At 38.3% G+C, this 27,519-nt stretch overlaps 1 protein-coding gene across 3 annotated transcripts; it reads left to right on the forward strand.

Annotated features, from left to right (window-relative positions):
• Positions 1 to 26: 26 nt before the first annotated feature.
• On the forward strand, positions 27 to 19,738 carry ZBTB49 (zinc finger and BTB domain containing 49). 3 transcript variants are annotated; one of them, XM_068943375.1, is made up of 8 exons: positions 27 to 139; positions 1,671 to 1,844; positions 3,953 to 5,058; positions 11,313 to 11,359; positions 15,268 to 15,341; positions 16,099 to 16,181; positions 16,294 to 16,455; positions 18,385 to 19,738. In XM_068943375.1, exons 2-8 carry the CDS (start codon positions 1,693 to 1,695, stop codon positions 19,047 to 19,049), a joined length of 2,289 nt encoding a protein of 762 aa, XP_068799476.1. In that variant the 5' UTR covers positions 27 to 139; positions 1,671 to 1,692; the 3' UTR covers positions 19,050 to 19,738. The 3 variants fall into 3 exon arrangements, with proteins under 3 accessions (XP_068799476.1, XP_068799477.1, XP_009684544.2); XM_068943376.1 differs by having other exon boundaries at positions 45 to 139; positions 17,885 to 18,527; XM_009686249.2 differs by lacking the exon at positions 27 to 139 and adding an exon at positions 320 to 1,037.
• The last annotated feature ends 7,781 nt before the right edge of the window (positions 19,739 to 27,519 follow it).

Here is a 27,519-nt window from a genome sequence, read left to right on the forward strand (position 1 = left end):
GCCGCGCCCCGCCTCCCCCCGCCCCCGGAAGCGGAAGGAGCGGCAGCGGCAGCGGCAGCGGAAGCGCCGAGCCGAGGGGGCGGCGGGGTTGGCGCCGGCGCCGGGCGGGGATGGAGCAGGGAGGCGGCTGCAGCAGCCGGTAAGCGCTGGGCCGAGCCTGGCCCGTTCCTTCCCTTCGGCCGCGCTGCCCGCCGCGGCCCCCCCTCCGGCGGCGGTAGCCCGCCTCCTGCCCCGCCGCGGGGCCCGGCTGCCGCTGCTCGGCCTCGGCGGCCGCGCTCTGCCCCAACCCCCGCGGCGGCGGCGGCCGCTCGGAGCCCGTTACCGGCTCTGCGGGGTCTCCTCGCCCTCCCGCGGCGCCGGCTGGTCGGCTGCTGCCGGGCAGGGCCCTCCACCCCGCTCACCGCCCGGCGCTGAGGCAAAGCCGTCCTCGGCTCCCCCTCTGGTGCAGCACGCCTGAGTGCGAGCTTTACCCAGGCAAGGGCGAGGGGAGCTTGAAGTGGCAGTTTAGGCGTAAATAGCGACTCTTGCTGGGGTTACCCTTGCCTGGGAGTAGCTCGAGGCGTATGCCTTTTCCTGGGGGGGGAAGAGCACCTGATTGCTGAGAAAAGAAAGTCCGAAGTCACAGGTTGTTTAAGTACTTGTAAGATCCTTTGTAATGAGAGACTTGCACAAAGAAAGGAGTTTCCCAGCAAACAGGTGTGGCTTACTTGTTTTAAAGCTGGTAAAAGGTACAATAGGATTACATGTACAGTAGGGAAAAGTACAATGTAATAGTGTGTCCTAATAGAATAGGAGAAAATGAATTGCAGTTGTGCAGACTGAATTACAATTTGGAGCCTTTAGTGTCTGTCAGAATTGAGAATGGGATAACCACTTTATTCTCATGTTTAGCCTAAGGCAGTTTTCCTGCTTCATTCGTTAGCTGAAAAAACATAGCTGCTAATTGTTCAAATAGTTGGAGTCGTCCTTTCATGTTTACAAGCGTGGAGAGGGGGAGAGTTGTCTTCTACTTTCTTTGAAATATGGAAGTGTGGAAGGTAAATATGTGTTTGTGGGAATAAGGTGTTAGTTGTTTCTTTTTTAACTTGTTCAGAAAAGTGGCTTTTAAAAGGAATTTTATGTCTTATTATGTAATAAGATTACCAATTCTAATGAATAAGACCCGTGTGGGAAATGTATGCGGCTATGACAGCAATGAGTTTGGTATAAATAATGATACTGCAAAGTTTTCCTGTTTGTGTCTATATGAAGAAACGGAGGTTTTTCTCTGCAAGTGTTTCTTTACTGTTGATGTTGTAAATCTGGAATGTTTTTGCCTGAGAATTTAATTCTTGTCAATGTTGTCTAAATTGCTTTTCTGTGGTTACAGAGTTCAGTTTATTGGCAGCACCCTTAACAAATGTTTTTTGCAGAAGCTCGCTGTAATAGGTAAAATTTCATTAAAAACAGTGTTTCCTATATTGCTATACTTCCTGCTCTGTTTCCAGTGGTGAGCAGTACTGTGATTCACCTTTAAAAAAGACAAATGTCATTACAGCTCATGTTGCAGCTCTAAACTGAAGTCTATTTCCTTTGGAAGCAAAAGGAAGTTGTAAAAATGTTCTTCATATTCTAAATTTGTTTTGCAATTCAATATTAAAAATTCATCTGACCATTTTATTTCATTGTAGGTAATTTACGTGATTATCTAGCATGGACACTGTTGCTAGCCATAGTTGTCATCTTCTCCAGCAGCTGCATGAACAGCGTATTCAGGGTCTTCTGTGTGACTGCATGTTGGTGGTAAAAGGTGTCTGCTTTAAGGCACACAAAAATGTATTAGCTGCTTTCAGTCAATATTTCAGGTATGTAGTAGAAAAGTCTTCTACTAATTAACTGAATGCTATCAGTTGAGACGACAATAATTATTAGAGTTTAAGGGAAAAAATTTAATTGCTTTTCTAAAGATAAATCTGTATCTTATGTCTTGCCTAATTAAAAACTGAGATCATCCTAATTTATTTTCTGGTTATATCTAGTTAACTTCCGAATTGTTGGGCTTTGGAATTGTCTTTTTTCTTACTTGTCTACAGTGCTTTGTATAATGGATTCTGGCACGGGCCTGCGGCCAGTGTTTCAGTATAAAAACATAACAGTTTATAAGGAGCATAGTACTATGTGAACAGAGCCGGATGAGGGGTATAATAAATGAAGCAACTCACATTGTCCACTTCTGTTTGAAGACAGTGGACAGACAGTGTCCAGAAATAAAATTTGAATATAGGTATAAGTATTGGATCTCTATTTAGAGGCAATTCTCACAGCGGCTGTGTCTGTGTTTTAAAGTGTACAGCTGGCCCGTGAAGCAGTGTCACTGATTTCTTTCCCTGTGCTATGGCCCCACAGTCGAGACGCAACTATTTTGGGATGCTGTGTTACCCAGGTGTTTACCTTAGTTGGGAGTAAGCTGGTAGATATTGACATTTTTTAGACCTTGCTTCTTGAAGCCAATTCTTGACTGCCAAGTCTAATGGAAGAAAAAGATTTTTGTATTGCTACCGGGGGAAAAAGGGAACAGGTCGATTTTATTTTTTTTCTCTACAAATTATAGTATTCTAATCCTGATGATGAAGTGGATTTATGCTTAAAGACCTTGAGCTGAATTTTCAAAATAGTAGAAGAGAATTAGGCACTCAACTAGTATTATGGGACTTAGGTGACTAATTTAGACTCTCAATCCAGGTATGCTTACTGTAGTGCTGGTTTTAATACAGATGGTATGGGCTGGAGTTTTGAAAGAATTTGAATATGCGTACTGGTTTCAGAGTGGCATGTAAAGATGAGGACAGGTCAAGTTAAGTCCAGGGATACATCTGAAACCCTGTATTTTAAAGCTTCAGCCTAGACTGCCATTTGCCTAAGATCTGAGCTCGCTGAAATTGTGTTCACCATTAAAGAAAACCTAATTGGAGAATTAGCCAAGGAGAGGAGTAATAAGGTTATGGGCGTATTGTGGTGTAGGAAAATAGCCACGTAGGAGTAACCTGACCCCATTTTTCTGTCATTTACTGTGGGAGTACCAGGTTAGAGACTGGGAGTTTTGAAGGAGTTTCTGACTAAGCTACGGTACCAAGCCACTTAGTCTAGAACTGGTTATGCATGTGAAGAAGTACAGCTCTAACACTAGCAATACTTTATGTCAAATAATAAGTTATCCGAATTGAGATACTTTAAGGATTCAGTGAAGTGGGGATTGATTGGACTGCTCTTTTAGGCTTATGTACCTATATTTTTCAGTATTCTTTTAGTGGTTCTTATTCAGTACCAATAGAATAATACTTTTTTGGATATGACAGAAAAGGTTGAAAATACTGCCATCCTCTTGTTCACTATTATCAGCCTGTTCCCTACTTGCAGGGGCAGAACTAATGGGCAATCTTGAATAAGGTTTACTGGTAATGCTTGATGGAAAAGCTCAGTTGCCAGAGAACACTTGAATTTTACTGACTTTGAGGTCTATCTTTCTCCTTTCTACTATCAAAATTCTCATGTTCTCATTTGTTTGCCATGATGGAGGTGGAAACGCCATTCCAAGTCAGTCAGCTTTTGCAAATGGTCTGTAAATATACCATTGCATCCAATACTTAGAAAATTGAGCAGGAAACTGCAAATCTGGGGTGTGGTTTCACAACAGTAAAAAACAGACAATTAGCTTTTTAGAAAAGATTTTTACTTTGGGCCGGTGTAATAGTATAGGGCTATTAGTATGAGGAGAATATCTGAGCAGTTTTGAGAAGTTCTGCTGCAACAACACAGCAGCTTAGAGAAGACCATATAGGGTATGGTCTTGTTGGTTCATACTGGGCAATCTGTGTGTGTTGTGTTTTTTTTTTTTTTTTTTAATACAAAAGTTTATCTGAGTTGTTAGTGTATGTGTTTGACTGTTATAAGGAACTCTGCCTTATTTCATCAGGACCCTTTTTCAGAATTCTTCAGGCCAGAAGAATGATATCTTTCACTTGGACATTAAAAACGTAGGTGGGATAGGCCAAATCTTGGACTTTATGTACACTTCTCACCTGGATCTTAGCCAGGACAACGTACAAGCTATGCTGGATATTGCCCAGTGTCTCCAAGTGCAAAATGTGCTGAACATCTGCCACAGCTTTCTAAAATCTTCTACAGCCATAGAACAGCCAGCCAGCATGCCTTGTAATAGTGTGTTCTCTCTACAAAGTGCTTTGACTACAGATTCCAGCTGTGCCAATGACAGTTATGGGACAAACCTGTTGCATGAATGCTCATCTGACACACAAGCTAATAAAGCCTTGGTTGACCAGCATTCTCATGGATCACAGTCTGTTAGTCTTCATGCACCCTCAGGTGATGTGCAGAAACAGCCACACGACTCCTTAGAGGGCAGCTGCACAGAACTTCCTTTTAAACAGCCAAATTATTACTATAAACTACGCAACTTTTATAGTAAACAGTTCTACAAGCAAAACGCTTGCTCTAATCATGAGAGAATAACAGAGCAATCCTTTTCTTATAATACATCTACAGAAATAAACGCAGCAGAGAATAATTCTTGTACAGTCAATCACTCTGAATGTATTCTGGAAACATCTGATCATTTACCATCAAACTTTCTCGTTCAGTCCTTGAATGAAGCTGCTCCAGGCCAAGGTTCAGAAAGCACACTTTTACAGCCTACCAAGCAGATGCGACTGAAAAAAGCAATACACCTCAAAAAGTTAAATTTTCTGAGATCTCAGAAGTCTGCAGAGCAGCCGCCTGAGCCTAAAAGAGATGATAGTAGAACAACAAGAGTGATTGAATCTGTAAATGAAAGTACCATGGAGATGACAAATGTCAGAGTTACTGAAGAAAAAGAAACTGAAGATCTAGTTAATTCTGAGAATTTTGAACAAACTGTTGAAATCGAAAGATCTGAAGGCCCTTTAGAACAAGAAGGGCAATCACAGACTCTTCAGTCACAGAGGCAATATGCTTGTGAATTATGTGGGAAGGCTTTCAAACATCCAAGCAATTTGGAGCTTCATAAACGGTCTCATACAGGTACAGTCATTTGTCTGCAGACCAAATATTTGAAGTAAAGAGGGTGTCTTGGGCTGTCTCTTGATTCAGAGTTGCTGATTACAGATCAGCTTGCAAAAATATTTCTTTATGAATAACCATATAATAAAAAAGGCTTAAGATTGAGTCCAGTTTGGCCTAGAGCTTTAGTTGTATTAAAGATTTTCTCTCATATTTTTTTTTCTGGGTTCTCTTTCGGGGAATGTTGTATGATATTTCAATGACAATTTAGTATTTTTACCTTGCGTTTAGAAGAGGCAATGCTAGCCAGTTTGTGCAGGACTCCAAGTCATATAACCATGAAAAGATTAAATGGACAAAATGGTCTTTTGAAACAGTAGAAATATAGTATATATAGTATTATATATAGTATATATAATTAATTTGCACTTTTTTGATAGTATGAACAACTTTCTTGTTTTTTTTTTTCCTAGAAAGTAGTGCTCTTGCAGACGAGTAGGCTATACAGACTATGGAAATTTTGAAATTATTGTTTTATTTTTAAACCTAGCATAGATTCATTTCGAAAAACAGCAAATACTGTTAAGTATCTTTTTAGTCTAGTGAGTTGTTTGATCAGTTTAACCATCGTGTTCTATTATAGTTCTGCAGCTTTAGGTATGGCATTTTAAAAGGCCATAGAAAAAGGCATTTTAAAAGGTATCTTAACTATTCAGGTAACACCATTGATTCAAAGTCCTTGAGATGGCATAATTCCTGAATAACTCGTTGAATGTTTTTCCTTTTTCTTTCTCTTTTGTGTGAATATACAAATGCATATCTCTTGATATTTTTAAGTAAACATCACTTGGCATATGAGCATATGCGTGTTAGGATTTTGAAAGTAAATATGAATCGCTCTTAGCAGACACTAATTTATTTTTTTAATTGATCTGTAGTATTGAGAATTTATTTTTCTATATTACTAACGGGGGGAAAAAAACCCTGAAAATGTGAACATTTTGCATCCGTTTGCAGAAGTTTTCACTGAGTATCTTTGAGTGTTTCTATATGCTTGCATTACTAATACTTTTTTTTAGTTTGGCTTTCTGTGGAAGAGACACATATATGATCACACTTTTTGTGCATATATGTCTCTTTCCTCCACCCCCTTCTCCCTCTAATGTTTTTTTGTATCTGTGTTCTGATTTTAACCAACAACAACAGGTATATTTTAATTTCTTACAAGTTTCAGGAAAGTAGGTGGTCAGATAGAGAGAGCATCTAGAGGAGTCCCAACTGAGGGAGAGACTCTGAAATCAGTAAAACAAGAGTTTGTGTTAGAGAGCCTACATGAGAGGGGGACCTTATCAGTACACCAGCTATGAGTAACTTGTTAGAATTTGCACTTTTTTGGACATCTTTATGATTGGAAGGAATCTGTATTTCATGAGTTCTGGTGCCCATTAAACTACTTGCTTTTTTATAAGTGTGTTGCTTGAGTGTTAGACTTAATTGTACATTTCTGAGTCCGATAGACCTTTTAAAATAATTTTGGAAGAGGTAAACTAAACTTTGAACCTTATATAATATATTGCAACTTACCAAGGGTGAGGGGAGAGGATTGGGTAATAAACATTGCAGAGAAAACAAACTGGCCCCTGATGGAAGTGTTTTACAATTTTTATTTTTTTAGACGCAGCGTGACCAGCAAACACTTACCAGTGTAGGAAATGGAAAAAGAGGAAAAGGGTTGCAATAACTTTGCATGGTTATTTAGGTTTGTTACAATTCATTTCTTCATTCTTATTTGAGGTGTGTGTATTTACACATGGTTCCACTCCACTTGAGCTCTAGTAGATGTTTTATGTTCCTCAGCACTGCCTGATACAAACACATAATTAGCTTATTTATACACAGTGTAAGAAAACTGATCCTAGCGGTAGATCTTGTTGTTTTTGCTGTCCTTCTCCCTACTAATTTGAGTTTCGATTGAATCCAGGAGTTCCATGCCTGTTTTGATAAGCTATGTTCTTCCAGTAGTTTTCAAAAAATTCCAGACTTGAATGCCATTTAGTATGTTGTTCATATGTACCGTGGTTCGAAACATGTGCTAAACTGACAAAGTTTAAGAACATAGGTTTAACAAATAAGGAGCATATCAGAGAAGGATGGGAAAATTGAGACCAGAATATGACTGGACATACTTGTTTGTTTGCCTGTTATTTTGGGGTCATGTTTATTTGTTTTTAAGTATCTAACTAGTGCAAAAGAATGCCTGAAAAATCAAAGTGAACTGGATAGTGAGTAGGATGTTGGTGAAGGAAGGATCTATAGCTGAAGGTACAGGACCCATCTGTATTATTAGGTATACTGCTAGTTAATAATGTGAGTATATCATCAGAACCATTTCCATCCTTTCAACCATCACTTCAGAAAGCATCATTAAATATCGCTAATTACTATCTAATCAATTTTCTTTAAAAACATTCCTTTTCTAGAACTGAGCAAAAGGGTAAGCAAGCATGTAAGTATTATAGTGTGTACAGAAAGTCCTCCGAATCTGACTTTGGTGAACAGAAGGAAGTCAGGTACTCAAAAGGACTTTTCACATCGGGAAACCGATTTTCATCCCATAAATGACAACTCTTTCCACATAAGTGCTGTGGTTGCCTGGTTGTCAAGAAAACATATATGAAATTCTCTCTCCCTAAACACTAGAATTAACAAAGAATTTACAGGTAAACAGTTGGACTAGTTAAGTTGCTTGTGTGAAGCACAGGCATTGTGGGTGAGCTAGCTGGTTTAATTAAGTTTCTAATGGGTATTTAAAAGAATCTCTAAACAGAATTTATTTGATAGATTGTAAGAGTGACTTCAGGCTTGACTGGAGGTTAGAATTTGTTTTTCTGAAATCGACTACTGTGCTATAATCTGTATGAAAAAAAGGAAAGCAAGTATGTCGCTCTTCCCCGGTAACGTCTAACTTGTATCCTCTGCAATAACTTCTAGTTATTCTTTTAAAAAATTTTTTTTCAGTGAACGCTTATTTAAAAAAAAAAGAGGAGAGGGGGTGAAAAGAACGCTGTTAATGGGATGGAAAAAGGCAGAAGCTAAGCTACGCTGTGATGTATTATACCAGGGATCCTCAACCTTTTCACTGTGAGCTTTGCTTCAGCAAGTTGCCAGTATTCCATGCCTCGCTGAATCCCAATCCTAATCTCCCCGGGAACTACTACTACACTACTACCTTCAGGGCTTTATCCCCTGAACTTGGAGCACCCATGGCTAAATACATTAGCTTTGACCCCACTACTGTGCTTCATCTCTCTCATCTCTTCTTGCAAACTGCATTGAATAAGAGGGGTGCAACAGAAGTTAGAAGACATAAGGCAAAGCAAGGGTTCAGAAGTCAAGTCCCCGGATGCTTGTTTAAGTATGCTCTTAAATGTAGTTCAGTTATATATATTTTTTCTTTTTCCAAATTTCTCAATTGCTGTTGATCCACCAGTAGTCTTTGAGAAGATTTGTAAGACTGTTGGATATGGTTTTAGTTAGTAATGTAACGTCAGTCTTAGAATCATAGAATAATTTAGGTTAGAAGCCACCTCTGGAGGTCACCTAGTCCAACCCTCTGCTCAAAGCAGGTTCAATTAGATCATGTCACTTAAGACCTTCTCCAGTCAAGGTCTGAATATCTCCAATAACAGAGTATCCACCACCTCTCCAGGCAACCTTCTCCAGTGTTTGACCATAGTCCTGATGAAAAAGTTTTTCCGTATATCTGTTCAGAATTTCTCTTGTTCCAACTTTACAACTTTAGCCTCTTGTCCTATCACTTTACACCTTCAAGAAGAATCTAGTTCCATCTGTTTTCCTATGAGATAGTTTTAGACAGCTGTAAGATTTCCCCTTAAGGCTCAAAAAAACAATTTTTTCTCAGCCGCTCTTCATATATCACATATTCTCCAGACCACTAACCATCCTGGTGGCTCTTGCTCCCATCTGTCCAGTACTGGGGAGCCCAGAACTGGACACAGTACTCCAGATGTGATCTCACAAGGGATGAACAGAGGAGAAGAATCATCTCCTTGGCCTACTGGCTGCCCTCTTACTCATACAGCTCAGGAAGCAATTAGCCTTTCTGTACCTGAGCGAAGCCAGAATACTTGAGTAATTTGGTATTTCTGCTAGAATTCATTCCTGAAACAGGATACTTGATGTGCCAGGTGGTTTGGAATTTTATACAGACACAGAATTGTTCTCCTGGAACTAATTTGATCAAACAAAACTTAATTTTATCTTTATCAAGGGGAAAAAAATCCAATTGTCTGAAATAAAGACAATATACGTCAGTACTGTTATAATGAGACTGCATGTAGCCTGTGATAATAGTTTTGAGCAATTGGAGCTTCCAGTTCCCTCCCTTTCTCCCCCTCCAATGTAGTTGGGGTGGATTTTGTTCAGGTGATAGTCTTTTTCAACAGTAACTTTTTGGTGTAGGTCATTTTTGCAGAAATTGTCGTCCTTCACTTCATCTTCCATTCGAAATTACTCCAATGCTTTTGTGGTTGTCAAAGGCCTTCCCAGTTGCCAAAAGACCTGGCTCCCTGTTTGTTCTGTGTATGGCTGTGCTGTCCGTACCAGAATTTAGTGTTTCGTGTCTTTAAAGCCATAATGAAATCAAGCCTATATATTTGTTATAGTTGAGTTATTGGTTTCTTAATTTTTTATTTTTAATCAAATAAAAGCTTTCTTGAAAGTGCCATAGGATTTCCATTCTTTAATGAGTAGAAAAAGTAGATTTAGGCTCAAGCTGCTAGAAGAGCTGAGGGTTTGCTATCTCTCTGTTTAGCCGTATAACTGCCAATGTTTACTCTAGGGTTCAAAGTCTAAGAGAATTGATCCAAGAAATTAGAAAGAGATTAGAAATTAGAGAAGATCTAAGAGTCCTTGATCCTGAAATGTGTTTAAACAGCATTGTCTGTCTTTGGCAGTAGGGATGGAAAACGGAACTTAAACACTTGGATATTGTAAATGGTGCTCTTAACGCTTACAAGAGTAGAGGAGGAGTACTGATTTAGAGATAATACTTCCTGGAGAAGGAAGGTGGAAATGACCAAGAGAGGTTCTGTAAAATCAGGAAAATGATTTTTAAAAAAGTAAATAAAACTCTTCAGACAGGTTTTAAATTAGCATGAACCTGAAACACAGTCCAAGTTTTCTTTTCCTCCTGGAAATAAGTGCATTTTAATTGCAGTGCCTTACACTAGTTCTTTAGCTTCTCTGTGCCTTTGGGCCAGATTAAGTATGTATGTCCTCTTAAAGTATAGACAGACTAAGGAAAATACCTGCAGAAATCTGATTGTCGTTGGTATTCAGTGGTATTCAGTGAGTGGTATTCATTGAATTCGGTGAGCATTTTTTTGGAATATTCTTACAGATGCACAGAGATTATTTTATCAACAGTGTGAAAATCAGGAAACCAGGAACAATGTAGTGAAATGATCTTTATGAAATACTCGAGAGGGAAAAAGTGATCCAAAAAAATATTTATCTCAAACCCACAGGGAACTGAAGTACTGTGCAGTCACATTCTAAATAAAGTAATTTTTGAAAACTACGTGGGTTGCCACTAGCCTTTTTGTAAAGCTTTGCAAAGAAGGAAATGTTTTTAGAGATTCAAGAATAGTAGCTTTATATAAATGCAGAGCTCTTGGAGCAAAATACTTGGCTTAATTATCAAATACTGTTATATAGGATAACTGAGAAATTTAAATATATATTTGTTGGAAGTGAATAGTTACGTGCTGATCAGAGAGGTATGGTACATGAGCAGAGAAACCAGAATCCTTCCAAATTAGCTTGACTGCATTCCAGATTGTTTTTGAGAGAGAGCCTTTGTATATGCAAGTGGAAAAAGTGGTGCACTTTCCATAGTTTTTGTTGTTATTGCAGTATAGCCCTGTTATGTACTCTGTTCTTCCTGGAGGTACGCTACTTCCTTTTGGAAAAAAATATTTACAGAAATTACAGAACATTCCCATTCATATTGGAACTCTTCTGCTGACTTTTTTTGAAACATTAATTCTGTTTCTAAGCAACTCTGCCTTAAAAGTTTAATAGTGAATGCTGAACTTCTCTCTTAAATTTCCCTTTAAATACATGGGTAAGTGTCCTTTTGAGGATGTCTCTTCTTTTACATTGTAAGTTTTAAAAGAAAGCACACCAAATTGAAATATTTGTCTTCTGTTGCAACTATTAGAAGTTCTATGTTCTGTTTCCTCTCCTTTTAGGTGAGAAACCTTTTGAATGTAACATTTGTGGGAAACACTTCTCACAGGTGGGAATATTTTATTTTATGGTACTTACACTTGAAAATGAAATGCATCTATGTATTGATTCTAAAAATAAACTTGGATAGCTTCAGGTCTACGGATTAGATATTTTTACTCGGGCAGACCTGACTATAAAGACAAAATGTTTAAATATCTCACTTGAAAATACCAAGTTTAATGTTTTAGATTTCTTTTGACATGTTTTATATCTTTGATTCTGTCCAGCCTCAGATGTTTGTTATGTATTTTTATCGTCCAATGAATGTTTAGCTATATAGAGCCACAACTGTATTTAAAATATACACAGCATTCCTTCTTAGACTATGCTTTTGCCTTATGCTTAGGTATATGTTATGAATAAATTTTTACATAAATGTCTGAAACAAATACAGGTTAGAATTTTGTATAATGTGATGTATTCCTAACATGGTTTATCTTCCTAGATGGCAAAAAATCAAGCATATTTTTTGAAAGTTAGCTAAAAAATTGCATTTGTATAATTGGACTCCCTTTCCATCTGCAGAAGAAATTTTCAGCACAGTCTATCTTAAGTTAGAAAACTCAGCTATGATTTTTTTTTTAAGGAAAAATAATAATCTTGAAATTCCGTTTTCATATGCAGGCCCTGAGCCTTATCTGTCTTATCTTCCAATGCTTACTTAGTGTTCAAGATGCAAGAATTCACTGGTATTTCTACAAATTTGGTGCTTAATTATCTCACGTATGTTTCCAAAATTTCTGCTTCCATTTTGATTTTTTTGATTGGAATATTTGCGCCTAAGTATAGGGAGACAGTAGGCAGCTGCATATTTTAATAATCAGCGTGTTTAATAATTGTAGTTGAATAACTTTGGTCTTTTTTATGAGTCTTGGTTTACAGAATAGGTTCATGGGGTCTTTGTGCAAACGCACACCGGTGCTTGCGCTTGTTTCTTCCCCAGTTTTGCAGTCCGCCAGTGGGACGACATTGACCCATGGATCTGGTGCAGCTGCACACCCCGCTCTGTCTCTGAGTATGAACGTAACACTACCTGCAGTGAGCAATCCTGTTACATCATGCTTATCAAGCCTTTTTGAACAAAGCTGGGTCTGCTTCTTAGCCGTTTCACATAGCATTTTCATTCATTTTGATGACTGAACTTCTAGTTATTGAAAGGAGAGAAGTGGATATTTCCCATGATTGAATTGCATTAAAAGTACTTTTGGCAAATGGAGTGGTATTTTGAAGACTTAGTTATACCTGTGGGGGAGAGGGAATAAAAAAGCTTCACATAGCGTCTATGACAGACTTGTCACAAAACGTGCATTACTTCTCTTTAGCTTAAAAAAAGGGGGGGGTGGGGAAAATTCATGCCTTTTAAACACCCTTAAACAGCTTCCCTTCCCTCAGTTGTCTGAAAGTATAGGTAGTATAATGGACAATACTGACACTTCCAAAATGTGAGCAATAACATTCAGCTTGCGTGTTACAGTTTTTCTCTGGTTATAAGAGGGAACTCGCATACCTCTGAGATGCTTTCTTTTTTTACCATGCAAATAAAGTTAGGCTCCACCTATTTGAAAGTACTTTCTGCTTAAAAGACCATTTCTGATCATGTTCCGTGTTTATCTTCGCAGCCTGCAAGCACAGAAATAGTCACACTTTTCTTATTTAATTTTTATGTTCTGTGTTTTTGAGACAATCCCGCTGCTGTGCCTAGTATGTCAGCTGCTGTGGAGTTTAACTGATGTGCCGTGTGATGCAATGTGAAACAGAAAATGAAGAAAGCAGGGAAAATTGAAACAGGAACTGAAAACCTGGAGCAAATAACCATGAATATCTGATTTTTTTTTGGAGAAAAAGGGGCCTTTCGTACATCCAGGCTTTATCTTCCCTTACTACTAGTACACAGCCTATTGCTATGTGAAACTTTTCTTGCTAGTGTTCCAGTATATGAAGCCTTAACTCCTGACCACCACCTTCTGCAGGGCTTCTCTTGGGGCATGATATACATTAGTTCCTTCTCTTTAAAACGGGCCAGGTGCAAATTGCAGTAGAATCAGTCTAGCAGGTCTCTCTCTAGTCTCTGAATTTGTGAGAAGTGGTATGCAACCAAGATCAGTAAGATGATTCTTCTGAGCATATTTGTTTTTCTTTTCACTGAAATGCCAACAAAAATCAACTTCTACTTTTTCATTTAGACAGCATGTTATGCCTTAACTAAATTTGCATTACCACCCTGAAAGCATAATAAGAATACAGGTTGCTGATATTTCTGTATTTTTTTTTTTTTTGTCTCTGACCAGTTAATAACAAGCTTGTGCCCTCATGAGGGGGAAGTTGTGTATATTTGCAGGCTTACAAGTCAGAAAGTGGATCTGCTCACTACTCTGTGTAAAATGCTTTTGTTCTGGACTAAGAATGCTTGTGTGGGAGCTACTTCAGAATAACTGTTGTACTTAAATTTTACACCCTGTCTTAATCCAAAATGGCTCTCAAATGCAGATGATATGGTTTGTTTTCTGGCATGAGTGGAGATAAAGGTGCTGGGTTTTGTATGTCTCTCCTAGGCGAGCCTTTGCATAAAAATCCTCTGTCTTTGCAAAGCACAAGTTACTCCACGGAGAAGTCAGTTTAGTCCCTCTCCTTGTCAAAAATAGGACTGTAGGTTCTGGGAATTCCTTTGAGCCCTGTGCTAATGCCTCTCCTTGAACAGATTTCAGTGTTACAAACTCTGACCTGTGAGACCAGCGGTTCAGTCTTACTTCTGTCTGGAGAAGTCCTAGAGAGTGGTTACAGAAAGCTCTTTCAGGGTGCAGACTGCGATTCGTCTAATGTTGTCCTCTGCGTGTGTTTGCAATGCTTTAGTTTTGGTATTTCATGAACTGTGGTTGCAATGAGTGATCATTGAATGTAATTTATATGTAAAGGAGTTGAAAGAAATTACTGAGGGATGACATTTTTGTTGCCTTTTGTTGTGTTTAGGGAGGTTGTGATCATCTTTGCAGATCCCCGGTTTTCTCTCCTCATAGAAAGGACTTAACATCTCATTTGAGCCGTACTTGGGTAACGAGGCAGCTGCCCAAGAACGAGAGCCGAAGGGTTAAAAACTGACTCCAGAAGTGTACACAAGTTTTCTGGAACATTTGCAGCTCTTCGGATTAGCCCTATCTTGTGCTTTGAGAACTGGAGTCTCAGTGGATTAGTGATTCAGAAGGCCTAGCGTTTTGAAGAAAACGTTGACGTTAGCAAGGTGTATTCGTATGGTTGTGATTGTCTGCTTTCCCTGGGAGACTAGCCTGAGTTTTACAGGACTGGGAGAGGGGAGGTGTGTAAGGAGAAGTAGCTACTGGTGATTTCATTTGTTTGCTTCTGTACTTCCTGTTCTGTTTTCTTTTGAAGCAAGTAAATAATTATGGCTTCGAAACACTTTGTTCTGCGTTCTGTCTGGATGGAAAAAATGTTTACCTTTTATTTTGTTTTTAACCCCCCGATAGGTGAATTCAGACATCTTGATGTAACACTGTTATTTGTGGGACAGCGAAAATGAGTCTGAGATTAATCAAATTACTAGTAAGCTTTCTTTTTGAATGCAGTCTAGATAGTGTCCATTTTTTTCAGTTTTAATTGCATCTGTTTTCAAATATGCGTTTGTCTTTTTCCTTATTGTTTGGTTCCAGGCTTCTTTCTTTCTTTGTCTTTTTTTTTCCTGTTTTTATTGTCATTGTATAATTGCATAATTAGGAATCTGGTCTTGAATTACATGGTAGTCGTTCTTATTAGTTATGAATGCTTCAGTACCTACCTGCTTTGTAGGCTTCACTGCTTTAAAACTAGGGATAAAAAGCCAGTCTAGGAGCTCCCGTTGTTCCTTTTGTCTGTGTACCACAACAGGCTAGTTGAATTTAAATGTTTAAATTACTGTCCCTTCAGGCAGGTAATCTGCAGACACACTTACGTCGGCATTCTGGTGAAAAGCCGTACATTTGTGAAATCTGTGGGAAAAGGTAAGCAGAGTTGTTGATCCTGGTAAGATTAAGCTAATAAAAACCTCGTGTTCGTGTTTTCTGTCATCTTCACGATAAACTAAGGGCCAAGAGTTAAGGCTGCCAATGGATTTTCTTTTGATTAAAAGCTGATAGGGTTAAACGTGTAATGATGTGTTTAAAATACATAAAAGCGTGCAAGTGTATTGTTGCAAGTCTCAATAAGAGAAACATGTCAGCACATTCATATAGTCTGTGGTCTTAATTTTTTGTATATTGGTATCTTTAGTTAAGGACATACTATTGTGTGTTATGCAGGCAGTCTGATTCACAATAAAAGGTACATTTCTGTACCTTTTCATAACGGCTCTTTCCCCCATTATTTGTCATGTAATTTTAATTTTTGTTAAGTTTTATGAGAATTATGCAGCAGGGAAGGCTTGACAGATTTAAGCAAACTGTTAAACATTGCTGCCTTATGCTAACAGGCGACAAAATAATTAATTTAGGAGTGGCATTAATATTTAAACTGAACGAAATGCAGAATAAATTAGTAACGTTGAACAGTTTTTGTGTGTGCAGCATCGGCTTCAATGGACATTGCCAGCTTCAGAATATTTTTCTTAAGCAAATGTGTCCGTTTGGGTGTCTGTGTTTTAGATTTTAATCTTTGCTGAGATCATCAGGCATTTATTATAGTTGATTTCCATGTAATACTCAGTTTAGGAAAATAAAGGGCTTATAAAGACAATAATTTGGTTTCCATATTCTGTTGCAGATTTGCTGCTTCTGGTGATGTTCAGCGTCATATTATTATTCATTCTGGAGAAAAACCTCATCTGTGTGATATCTGTGGCAGAGGTACGTAAAAGCCAAAGATTCTGCCTCTAAGGTGTGTAGGGTTTTTTGTTTTTTGTTTTTGATTGAAGTGTGAGGAGTCATGTTAATTTCAATGTTTGTCCTATTTTTCCAGGATTTAGTAACTTCAGTAATTTAAAGGAGCACAAAAAGACCCATACAGCAGATAAAGTATTCACCTGTGATGAGTGCGGAAAGTCATTTAACATGCAAAGAAAATTAGTGAAGCACAGAATTAGGCATACAGGAGAGAGGCCATACAGCTGTTCAGCATGTGGTAAGATTTGCTGTGCATATTTTTGATGTGTGTGTTTTTTAAATGGTAAGTAGAATATACTTTACCAGCACACAATAATCACAATAATTTTAAATTGGAATACCATGTTGTCAAAGTTTTTAACAAAGCCTTCTGTCTTGCATGCCTCATAGTTCATCGTTTGGTTTATTAAACTCTTAACTATTGTAAATAAATTGAAAGATGAATTTCAAATGAAGAATACACAAAAGAAATAAGAAATCAACATTGCATGCATACATATTTGCTTTGGAAATACTGATTTATATTGCTGCTTCAAAATATCATTTATTTTCAATATTACCATTTCTGGTGGAAAATTAGGTTCAATGAGTCTTGGCTATCAACAGATATCATCTTTTTTTTTCTTCCTTCCCCCCCTCCCTTTTTTTGTTTTTGAATTAATTATTGGTTGGCTTAACAGAATTCAACAAAAGAGTTGACAGTAACCTTTTGTTCCTTTGCTTCAACTTCTGAAATAAAATAAACTTCATCAAAACCAGAGAATATCAGTTTTCAAAATCTGCTGGCTGTGTCTTACTTCCAGGTTGTCTCAAAAATGAATTTTGATCAATGATTCATCCTTACAGAACGGAGACCATAGTTCCCAGAAACTGCATTGTCTATCTTCATCTCAGATGTTATTTGGCATCCTGCATAGTACTTACTTTTTTGCCCTTAAGTGCTATTTTAGTATAAGTTCGTTCATGTTCTGAAGAATCAGCTTTGGAGAAAGATAGTTATTATATGACAGTGTCACGCTGCAGCATGTCTTTTTTTTAATGTCTTGAGGCAGCAAGAAAATCTTTAATTATCAGGAGATCTTGCATCAGAGGAAATACAGACACACAGGCTATGAAAGAATAAATACACAGTTGCTTTGCTGCCATTAAAATAGACTTATTTTCCTCTTGTCTTGTAATGGTCTCTTGATTACTTTTCCTATTATCCAGGTCATCTTGTATTGAGAGACCAAAACTCTTGTATGGAGAGGACCACATTATACAAAAATTCCCCACATGTTATTCTGGTAGTTTGTAATTTTACTTTTCCTGTTTAATGACTTTTCCAAAGAATAGTCTTGGCAATAGCATGAAAAGCATAATGACAACAATTAAGAAGGCAATTTGCTCAGTAGCCTGTAGATCAAAATGAAATAGTCCTTAACCTAGATAAAATCAGGTAGAATCGCAAATAGATACCAGTTTGCTTCTACTCTCCTGAAGAATGCAAGGTGTCTAAAATGTAAATTAACACCCTTTTGTTCTGCTGCACTCCAAGACCACTTTGTCTTGGTTCAACTTCAGTCACTTTTTTCATTGCAATGTGGTATTAAATTGAGTTTATTTGAGCCTGTGGCTCTGAAAATAGACAAAGAGTTGAATGTTTTATTGTATTTTAATATTTACAGCAAAGACAAATTACAGTGTTGACACTAGTTTTCTGGCTAGAATCTATCAAAGTAGACTGCTGCTGCATTACGTTAGCTCACAGCTAACCAAAAAGCTGACTGTGTCCATCAGCACTTTGAGAATAGTTCCTCTGTAATGAACAGATCATTGGTTTTGATGATGCAGTTCTCATTGGACGAATGTATTTGGAAACTTGACACAAGACTGACAGAAGACTGACACAAACTGAAAGCAGTCACAGCTTTCAAATACTAGTGGATATTCCTGTCTCTGGAGACAAAAACTGAGGTGTTGAGAAACAAAAGTCATCAAATCAAGTCAAGAAGAAGCAGCAAGTAATTGAATGGTAAAAATAGAAGGAATTTGTCTGAACCTCTTTTAGATAAATAACCACAATTAGAATAAACCGTTGCTTATCACTTGATATTTTCTCAAATTAAAACTTACTTATGCACTTTTAATAGGAACCAAATCTAAATATATCACTTCTATCTCGTAGGGAAAAGTTTTGCAGGCTCTGGTGACCTGCGTAGACATGTGAGGACTCATACAGGAGAAAAACCCTATACCTGTGAAACTTGTAACAAATGCTTCACTCGCTCCGCTGTTCTACGGCGGCACAAGAAAATGCATTGCAAGGCCACTGATGAAGGTCCAAACACACTAGATGAATTGGCTCAAGGGGTTGAAACTTCTGATCTTGACAAATCTCAGAGTTCTGACTCATTTGCCCAAGAAATGTCTGTTGCTTTGTTACCAGTTAAATTCCCTATTCGTCCAAGTGGAAATTCAACAGAGTTTGATAATTCTGCGGATTCTTACTGTAAGTTACGATCAATGATTCAACACCATGACTCAGCAAACCAACAGAAACTGAATATGGATTCTGCAAAACTCCCAAGAGCTCAGACACATCAGACTCCTCCACCATCTTACACTTATACAGATGTAGATGTGTCTTCTGCAGAAGAACCCCTACAATCTGATAGTATTTCCATGATTCGTTCCTCTATGGTTAGCTTGGACAGTCATTGTAATGATCCACTAGGCAGTCGGACATCATCTGCTGCATACAAGAGTAACGAAGGACCGTTCTTCTCCAGCATGACCCTCTGGGGCTTAGCTATGAAGACTTTGCAGAATGAAAGTGAGTTGGAACAGTGAGGACTCAGGTTACTAAATCAAAACTTCCCTGCGGCATTTCATGCAAAAGATAAGTCTGTGCTGTGATTACAGTGCAGAGAGATGAGTTAGTTTTTAAGCCAGCTTGTTTGCATTCTGGTAGGAATCAAGATTCATATGCCCAGAATCCAGTGCAAGGCTGCCTTTACACTGCTTCTCAGCAAGATTCAAATCCAGTTTGGAGGACTTTTGTTCTTCTTTGACTGCACTGTGTAGCTGGTGTGTTGCTGGGATTTGTTACCTTCCATTCAACTGCGTATTTTTGATCTGATAATGGAAGAAAGAATGGCACAATGTCTAATTTCATGGTATGGGTGCAATTCAAGTATGGGTCATCAGAGTTGTGTGAGGATGTAGATATGAAAAGAGGAAAATAATGAACAAATCACTAGTGAACCTGAGTTTGAATAGTGGCTTTCTTACGAGTAGGTCCATTGGTTTACATGACTTGAGTATTGTGATATTGAAATTAAATGTTAAATACTGGACAATATTTGTTATAGTGCAAAGTAACTGTATATCTAGAAACTTTATATTTTTTTACAATAAAGGCCCTTTTTTAGTATTTTATAAACTATTTTGCACAGAAGATTATTTGTACATTTAAGAGCAAAATCAGGAAATGCTAACTTAATTTGAATAAAGGGGAGTTGTTTTACGTTCTGTCTTAATTGCTCCATGCGTTTCCGTTTCATCTTTTTATGAAAACTTTTCGATAGCATAATTCCATCTATTCTAGATATCTCTGTACAACTGCTAAGGGGTATACCATCACAAGGGGAGATGCAGTATAAAATGAATGCAGTCAATACACCAGTAGATGGTCTTGCATATCAGAGTATTAGTATAAAGCATTGGCTGATTAATGGTATGATAGACCGTTCCTGGAAAGAAGCTTTGCTCTAGCCCTTTTATCTGCTTTGGTCCTTGGAATGGTAGTATTAATTTCAGTATGTGTCTGTTCCTGCCTTTCAGGCCAGTTGCTGCAATCATTTGAGTTTTGTCAGCCTAACATTTTTACAACTGATCAAAAAGTTTTTAGCAGTGTGTTCTCAAGCTTTATGCTAAAATATTCTGTAAATACTGTAGTTTCTGAAATGAAAATGTCCCTGTACTAACCTACTTTTCTCTGAAGTTCATCCATAGGCTGGAAAGTCTGAGTTTGAAGTACATACTTCTAATTTTCTATAAGGAGTCTTTATGCTTGCCACTAGGAAGACAACTTTGAGTACTGATATCTGGAGTAGTATCTGATAACACTGCAAGACTGAATTGAACTTGCATGGAAGATAATCCAGTATTCATTTGGGTCTACAAAATCACATAACCCCCCCCAAGCAGCTGGTTGTATGAAAATGGTGGTTGTAAAAAAGAAGCAATTTGTAGGCTAAGTAGTAGATTTCAGTGCTTTTTAACAGTAGACAAGATCTGCTATCATCAGTATGGTAGCACTGTGAACTAATAGCTGATACTGTCTAGTAATTAATACTTAATGTCACATTTTCCTGGTATTAGAAAAGGCAGTTGTCTCCTACTAAAGAGCAACGCTTCAAAGCTATTATATGTGGCTAGTTTATGGTAGAAAAAGAATTAGTTTTGCTACCACGAGCTAAGAATTTCCTATTCCAAACTGTAGGTCCATAATGAAGAGGATATGTGAGTGGGAATAACAAATGTGTTCTGATAGTCCTCATGCTGAGGAGAATAAAGCTGGCACAGTTCGAAAACAGCAGCTACCCCATGACTTTGAAGAACAGGTGGAAATCATGGCACAGTTATTGAGCCAATAGTATTTCACAAGTGGCAGACTCCCAACTGTATCTGTTGCTCATAAATATCCATAGCCAGCATGCTGAGTGGTATGAATAAGCATCACTCAACTGGCTAGTAGCACTTCAGCGGTGCTTGCTATTCCAATCAATGTAAATGGCATGCTATTTAAAAAAAAAATCATTTTTTGGACAGAGTATGTTAACCAACATGGTGTAGTATAATTGAAGGACTGCTAATTGTTCTTTATTAGAAGAGCCATCCTGCAGTTCAGAGCTGCGGTTTGGTTCATCTTGTGAACTTGAATCACTTTTGTTTCCAGAATATGCAGGTAATTGTTGGGGGCTTATGTTGGGTTTGTTCAGTGCAGAGGTCTGCCGTTTGACGCTTGCACGAAATAAAAAAGGTAAATGATAGTAGTGTTTAAACTTTGAAAGGTGTTACTATGTTCTTCAGACAATTGAAGTGCGTCAAACCTATATAAAATCTAGCCTGTCATTTGTGTGTATGCTTCCTGTATATGCATAGGAAGATTATACATTATGTAATTAGGTGTAGGTTCAAATAACTCCTCTGTCCCAAATAACATCTACTGTTTATCTCAAAATTTATGATCCAGTTTAGTTAGAATTGAAAACAAAATATTATATGAAGGAAGGAGAACATCACCAAGAAGGAGTCATCATTTGTTTATTATCTGTTGCTGTTGACCAAGCATACTGTGTTTACTATCTGAGACTTTATCTGCCTTACCTTTTAAACTTAGACAATTAGCAGATTTTCAGAGGTGCAAGATCCAATTTCTTCAATTCAGAGACTGGTCTTTAGAACAGAGCTCTTGTGCTTTGTTTCCATGGCTGCTTCACCAAGTCTGAACGAGCTTAAACTCCTGTTGATAATTTTATAGGGAAGTAATTGCTACACACGAAGACTTCCCAAAACATCTAAGTGACACATACAAGAGCAAGCCAAATTTAAGACGAAATCAGTGTGAAGCAAGTGGAACTGGCCCCATAGGCCATTTGCTTCTGGAATCCACTTTTTTCTTCCCTTTCATTGTCTTCCCCACTGTGGGTAGCGCCATTCATATGTGGACAGCTGCATTCAATTCTTGCTGCTCACTTCATGCCACTTACCCACCCCTCATAATCCAGAGCAGAGGTTAACATATTCAAGCTCAGTGAGGACAAATGTAGAGGCATATCGGTAAAGTGGGTCTCCTGTAGTTACAAAATACCATGAAAATGTCCGTTCATTTTTTGGAGTGTGTACTTGGATTTTGGATATTTAGCTTTCTTGCTAAAGGACTTTGAAGAACATGTTTGAGAAGTGATGCCTAGCACAAAGGGCAGGCATGACAAGAGATGTAGATGGTCTACTTGTACAGAAGGTTAGTAATGGAAGCCACACAAAAGTGAGCTTTATAAGCAGATTTGAGGAGGAAAATGTGATAGCTTGCGATATGTATTCTAGCGACACCTGAAGGGCCTTCGATACAACTATTTTTGTAATTCGGTATGCTAATAACTTCGGAGCGACCTATGTTCCATGGTGCTGCCAATAGATCTCTTTGTATTGGTACACATGGACTTGTGCTTTCTGGTCCATAGCCTTATTCATTAATCCTTGCTGACGTCTATTATTGAATTTGCCTTCTCTAAACAGTTGATTTCCATCTCTGTTATTAAATCTCCCTCTTAGCAAATAGATAAAAATTACCTTTAAAACATAGCCTAGTGAAGACAAATTACTGACTCAGACATTCTTTTTTCGAAAGACAGTACCCCTACTGTTTAAATATAGATTTTTTTTTTTTTGTATTTAATATTCACATGTGTGTTCAGATCTGACAACGGTTTTGTTCTCTTGGTGAGGGAATTTTTCCTGGAAGGTTACAAAAGCCTATTAATACAACCACACAATGCAGTGCTGAGGAGCGTGCATGCATGAACTACAAGTCTGCCAGCTTTTTGTTAAGCTCTGCAGGGGGCAGTATAGTGAAATAAAGCCTTTCAGGCCCTTTTAATGTAGTTCTGACCTTCCACTCTATATTAAACAGATGACTGGAACCAGAAAGATAGGTCATTGTGATTGCAGTTAATATTTGTAAGGACCAAAGCAGCTCTCAGCCTTTGAGGTAGAAGAGAATCATCTTAAGTGTGAAAATGTACCATCACAAGAATGGAGAGGATCAAAGGAAGGCCAGCTGGTGCTCGGACATCTTTTCATAACCTTTATTACAATGCTAGAATACACTAACCTCAATGGGAAGTCCATTCAATTCATGTATTTCAAATAGATAATCTATATTCCGGTGAAACAAAGAAAGCTTAAAAAAAAAAAAAAAAGCTTGCCTTCTTAAAAAGGGGTTGGCCACACAAATTAGCCTATGATTTAATCATACTGATTTTCTAAAATCAGCTTAGCTGTTTCGGTGCAAATATGTGAATGAATGACATGCTTATTTTAGAAGTGCTTGTGAATTTGTAAATTTAGGTATGGAGAGTTTTTAGCTGATTTTGCTGCATCTTACTTCCACTTCAGAATAAAGGTCCTCTGCGTTCTTATTTGTCATGCTTAAAATCAATGTGCAATATTTCAAGGAAAAACTACACAGAGCGACCGTAAGGATTAAATCAACCAGGAGGCATGTATATATGGAGTCATGAAAAGGCCAAGACTAAGGTTGATTAGTTTGAACAAAAAATGAAATTTAAGCTTGAGCTTTTAGGCAACACCTTACCACTCTAAGTGTATTTGAAATAAGCAGTATCAAAGTGGAAAATCTGTAAAGACTGCTGTTTAGGCTGTTAACAGAACATCCATGAAGATTGCTGTTAGGCTGCTACAGTAGAGTTCTGCGCCTGCACAGTCGGAATGCTGCACTACCAGATCCATACTAAATGGAGAGGAAAAAGCAGCAGGATTGTAGGTATAGGCCAGAGGCTAGCATTTCTGCAGCAAAATTTTTTAGGTGGGGAATGACAGTAGTAGGAAGGAGATCACTAGAGCCTCAACGTTCAAGCTCATAAATGTTAATGGTTTAACTATTTGAGGTTTAGATTGTAATTACTTTCTGAATTTGTTCTATTGATCCAGGATGGGGAAAGTATTCCTTTTGCTTTTTGAGCAGCGACTTATTTCCACCCGACTTTATTAAATGTCTTGACTGGAGATTGGCACCTGTGTAAGAGTTTCATTATTTGCGAAGTTAGGCCATGACAGGGAGCTGAGCACTCAATCTATTAATGCTGCAAAGCAGCAAATGGACAAAAGAATATTCCCTTTTCCTATCCAGAAAGTGAGTGTAGACAGTCTTTGCATCTGCTGAGTTACAAGAGAAGCCTGTGAAACAGGTCTGAGGGGTGTTGAAGTTCTGACAGCTTCATGAGATGCAACAGCTTATTTTCAATTTAGAAGTCATTAAAATCATTCCTAAATTCTGGAGCCCAGGAGAAAAGGCATTTCATTGCTTTTTCTCTAAGTAATTTGCATTTCAAATCTCTCTCACACCCTCTTTTTTTTTTCTCTCTCCCTCTCTCTCCCCCTTTCCCCCTTTCTCCCCTCTCCCTCTCTCCTGTCAGTGATGTCTCTCTCAGCAGCTGTCTAGTCATGAATCACTCCTGTCATCTGAAGCATATTTTTAACACTTTTGAACGTGCTCTAAAAGCAAATGCTGTTAAGCAAACAATCTGCACTGTTTTTTCATACGCTCTCTTTACTTCCCCAAACCCTTTTTAATCATGATTTTAGAAGCTGGGGCACAGGGGAATCAAGCACTGGAAAAATACAACCTTTTGTATTTGTGAGAGTATCGTAATGTTACATCAAGTTCACACGTAATGTACATCTTCTGTCCGACTTGCAGAAGATGTGAAGTTGTGTGAAGCTTGAGCATTTCACTTCATTAAGATTCATATGAATGTTGCCTTTGGTTTCACTCGTTGTAGCCTGCACACACTCAAGCTCAACCTTCGTTTTGAGTTTAGGAATTCAGCATGCAAAAAGAAAACCACTGTCAAAGCTTAGTTCAGCTGTTGCTACAGTAAAATAGATTACATTATGCCGTGTTTGCTTCAGAGCACTTATTTTACAGCCTGAAACGGAGAACCTAATCATGAAGCCTGATAAAATATTTCTATTGTAATCACAAATCTTTGAGTTCTCAGAAAAGGACATTTATCAAAATTCTCATGATCTTAAAAAGCTCTTTTTCACTTTTCCTGATGTATTTTTTGGAAGAAGGTTTCCCAGTGAGGCCTTAGGGTGCCAAGGATATTCGCTACATCCCTGAAAGGTCTTTGGAATGATCCAATAAGTTAAATGGGAAGAAAAGTGTATTTTTTCTTCCCCCACAGGCTGTTCAGTGATTGATGTCGATAATTCTGATACTTGTGAGGAGCATAACGTGTTAAGCTCTGGCTCTAGATGATTGCGTGGCACATATTTCTAGTTCCAACATAAGGAAAACAGGAATCCTGACAGCTCCCACCTAGAAAGAACTTTCTTTTTCCAAATAAAATATGACTTTTAAAAACCTAAGACCAAGTTAATTTTCATTTTACCAAGCAGTATGGTCAGTCACCGTGAAAGATGCTTTTGACTCAATTCTTAATGCAAGTCCTAATACAGAGTGTATTTATGAACCCTATACCTCCCCTTTGTGCTTTCATCTGGAACTTCTGATTTTTCTTTCTTTTTGCTTTGGTGTCACAACTTTTTTTTTTTTTTTTAGGTCTAAGAACCCTACTGTGACAAAATATTAAGTGTCCAAGTCTAGGACATAAAATGATACTCTGTAATATATTTCTTGTAAGGAGTGCTATCATGTGGACTGCAATATGGACGAGTGTGTTCAGGGTATGACTGTCCTGCATATATTAGGTTGTCTTTGGTAGTAACCCGTTGTTGTGGAATCACGAAAGAGTTATCGCTTCTGAAAGCTTTGTCTTAAACAAGGAAGTCTTGTCAATCAGTGCTAATATTGCCACTGTTGAGGAGCCTAATGATAAGACTTGTCTGTTTGCTTTGCCCCAAAGTTCTGCCCTCTGGAGATGTGATCAGGTAAGCTGCGACAGCGGGGGGACGTTAGCCCTTGATATTGCAAGAAAAGCCTGACATATTGTAAGCGCCTAGAAATCAGAAGACAGAAAGCATTTCAAAATATTTCTAGCCATTTTTTGTACGTTAAATTGATGCTGCTTCAGCATATACTCAAGTGATTTTGGGGTGTGTGGTTTGTTGATATGGTATAAGGTAATAGCTTCCGTCATCTCTCCCATTTTCCTCCAAGAATTTAGATCAAGACATGTATTTTCTCCTATAAATTCACTAGGCCAAATGTCTCTCTGATGCAGCACAAAGAAAGGCAGCTGCAGCGCAGCTCCGCGGCGCCAGCGCATTTGTCCACGCGGTGGCAGCGGCAGCCTGCGCTACCGGCGGCGCCACTTTGCCTTCTCCTTTCTACCTCATGGGTAGTCAGGCTGCTGCCTCATCAGCGGCCAGGAAGCCCGTTGCTTTATGTTAGGAAGTGGTTATGTAGTTAGCTGGTTTGCTATCTACAACTTTAACAAACTGTAAGGAAGCACACCTTCCGAGCGTAGCTGGAGACGGCGTTTCCAGCAACAGCCACAGTATGTCGATGCTTCAGTCTTGTTGTGGCTATTGCGCAGTGTGATATAAGTATCGTTAGATTCCTAATGTGCTTTATCACCTTTTTTTTTTTTAAGGAGCGTATGTATCCCTGAAGCTTTACAACTCTTGCTGCAGATTGTGTCACACAAAATAAGCCAACTCCCGAGCACCCGTGCAGGGATCCCGTGGGAACTGCTCTGACCGCGTGGCAGAGCCCCGTGGGCAAGGACCTCTTACTGCTTCCAGACACCGTTTTCTAAAGAAACCTGTAGTTAACTTTTTTCTGAAAAAAGGATGCTTAGCAAACCAAATAGTTTTAATGCTATGCTATTATGAACCTGCTGGTCACTGGATGGATGGACGGCCTGCTGCCATCCTTCCCTTGGATGATGCCCACATGCCAACTTAGGGAGTCGTCTGCCACTAATTCTCCCTGCAGAACAAATCTCCTGGTTCCTAATTTTTGAAGGATTTGAAAGTGCCGCATAGCTGCACCTACCCAAAATGTATTCAAACTTAAAGGGCAGGAATCACAGGAACAGCTCAAAATATAAACAGTGAGAAACTTCTCATGTATTCAAAATGATTAGAGTATGAGCATTTGGAATTTGCAAAACTGAAGTTACCTAGCTGTACTGTCCCCAAAATGGGAGGAAAATAGGTCAAAAAGCAAGAAATTAGAACGGAAAGTGGTTCCTTTAAGAGTTAGCAAGCATTCTCTTGAACAAATGCACAAAAACTAGAATTTGAAGACTAAAATCTAATATTCAAGTGCAAAGTAAGAATTGTGGTCCTTACATGTAATTTTCATTGCTGTCTTGAAACAGAGTTACAGCATCTGGTTTATAATTTTGGCTGGTCAGGTTAGTAAGGGGTGCAAATCATAGCACTGTGATTGGTTTTAAAGCTATTTCCAGCACCAGTAGCAATAAAGGTATCTATAAAGTGTTTTGAGTCAAATAGTACAACTTTGTTAGTACTTTAGCTTTGCAAGGCATTGATTTACCATTAGCGCTGAGTGCTGTTGGCACTATAATTGGTATTACCT

Source organism: Struthio camelus, chromosome 4, assembly GCF_040807025.1.
Source record: "Struthio camelus isolate bStrCam1 chromosome 4, bStrCam1.hap1, whole genome shotgun sequence".
Classification (NCBI taxonomy): Eukaryota; Metazoa; Chordata; class Aves; order Struthioniformes; family Struthionidae; genus Struthio; species Struthio camelus.

What these genes read in the sequence shown, in the direction of transcription:
- ZBTB49 (XM_068943375.1), top strand. Translation starts at nt 1,693, where the DNA reads ATGGACACTGTTGCTAGCCATAGTTGTCATCTTCTCCAGCAGCTGCAT. An exon ending in GTGGGAAACACTTCTCACAG is followed by an intron (nt 11,360 to 15,267) that starts GTGGGAATATTT and finishes CTGTCCCTTCAG; the next exon opens with GCAGGTAATCTGCAGACACA. An exon ending in ATACAGCTGTTCAGCATGTG is followed by an intron (nt 16,456 to 18,384) that starts GTAAGATTTGCT and finishes TCTATCTCGTAG; the next exon opens with GGAAAAGTTTTGCAGGCTCT.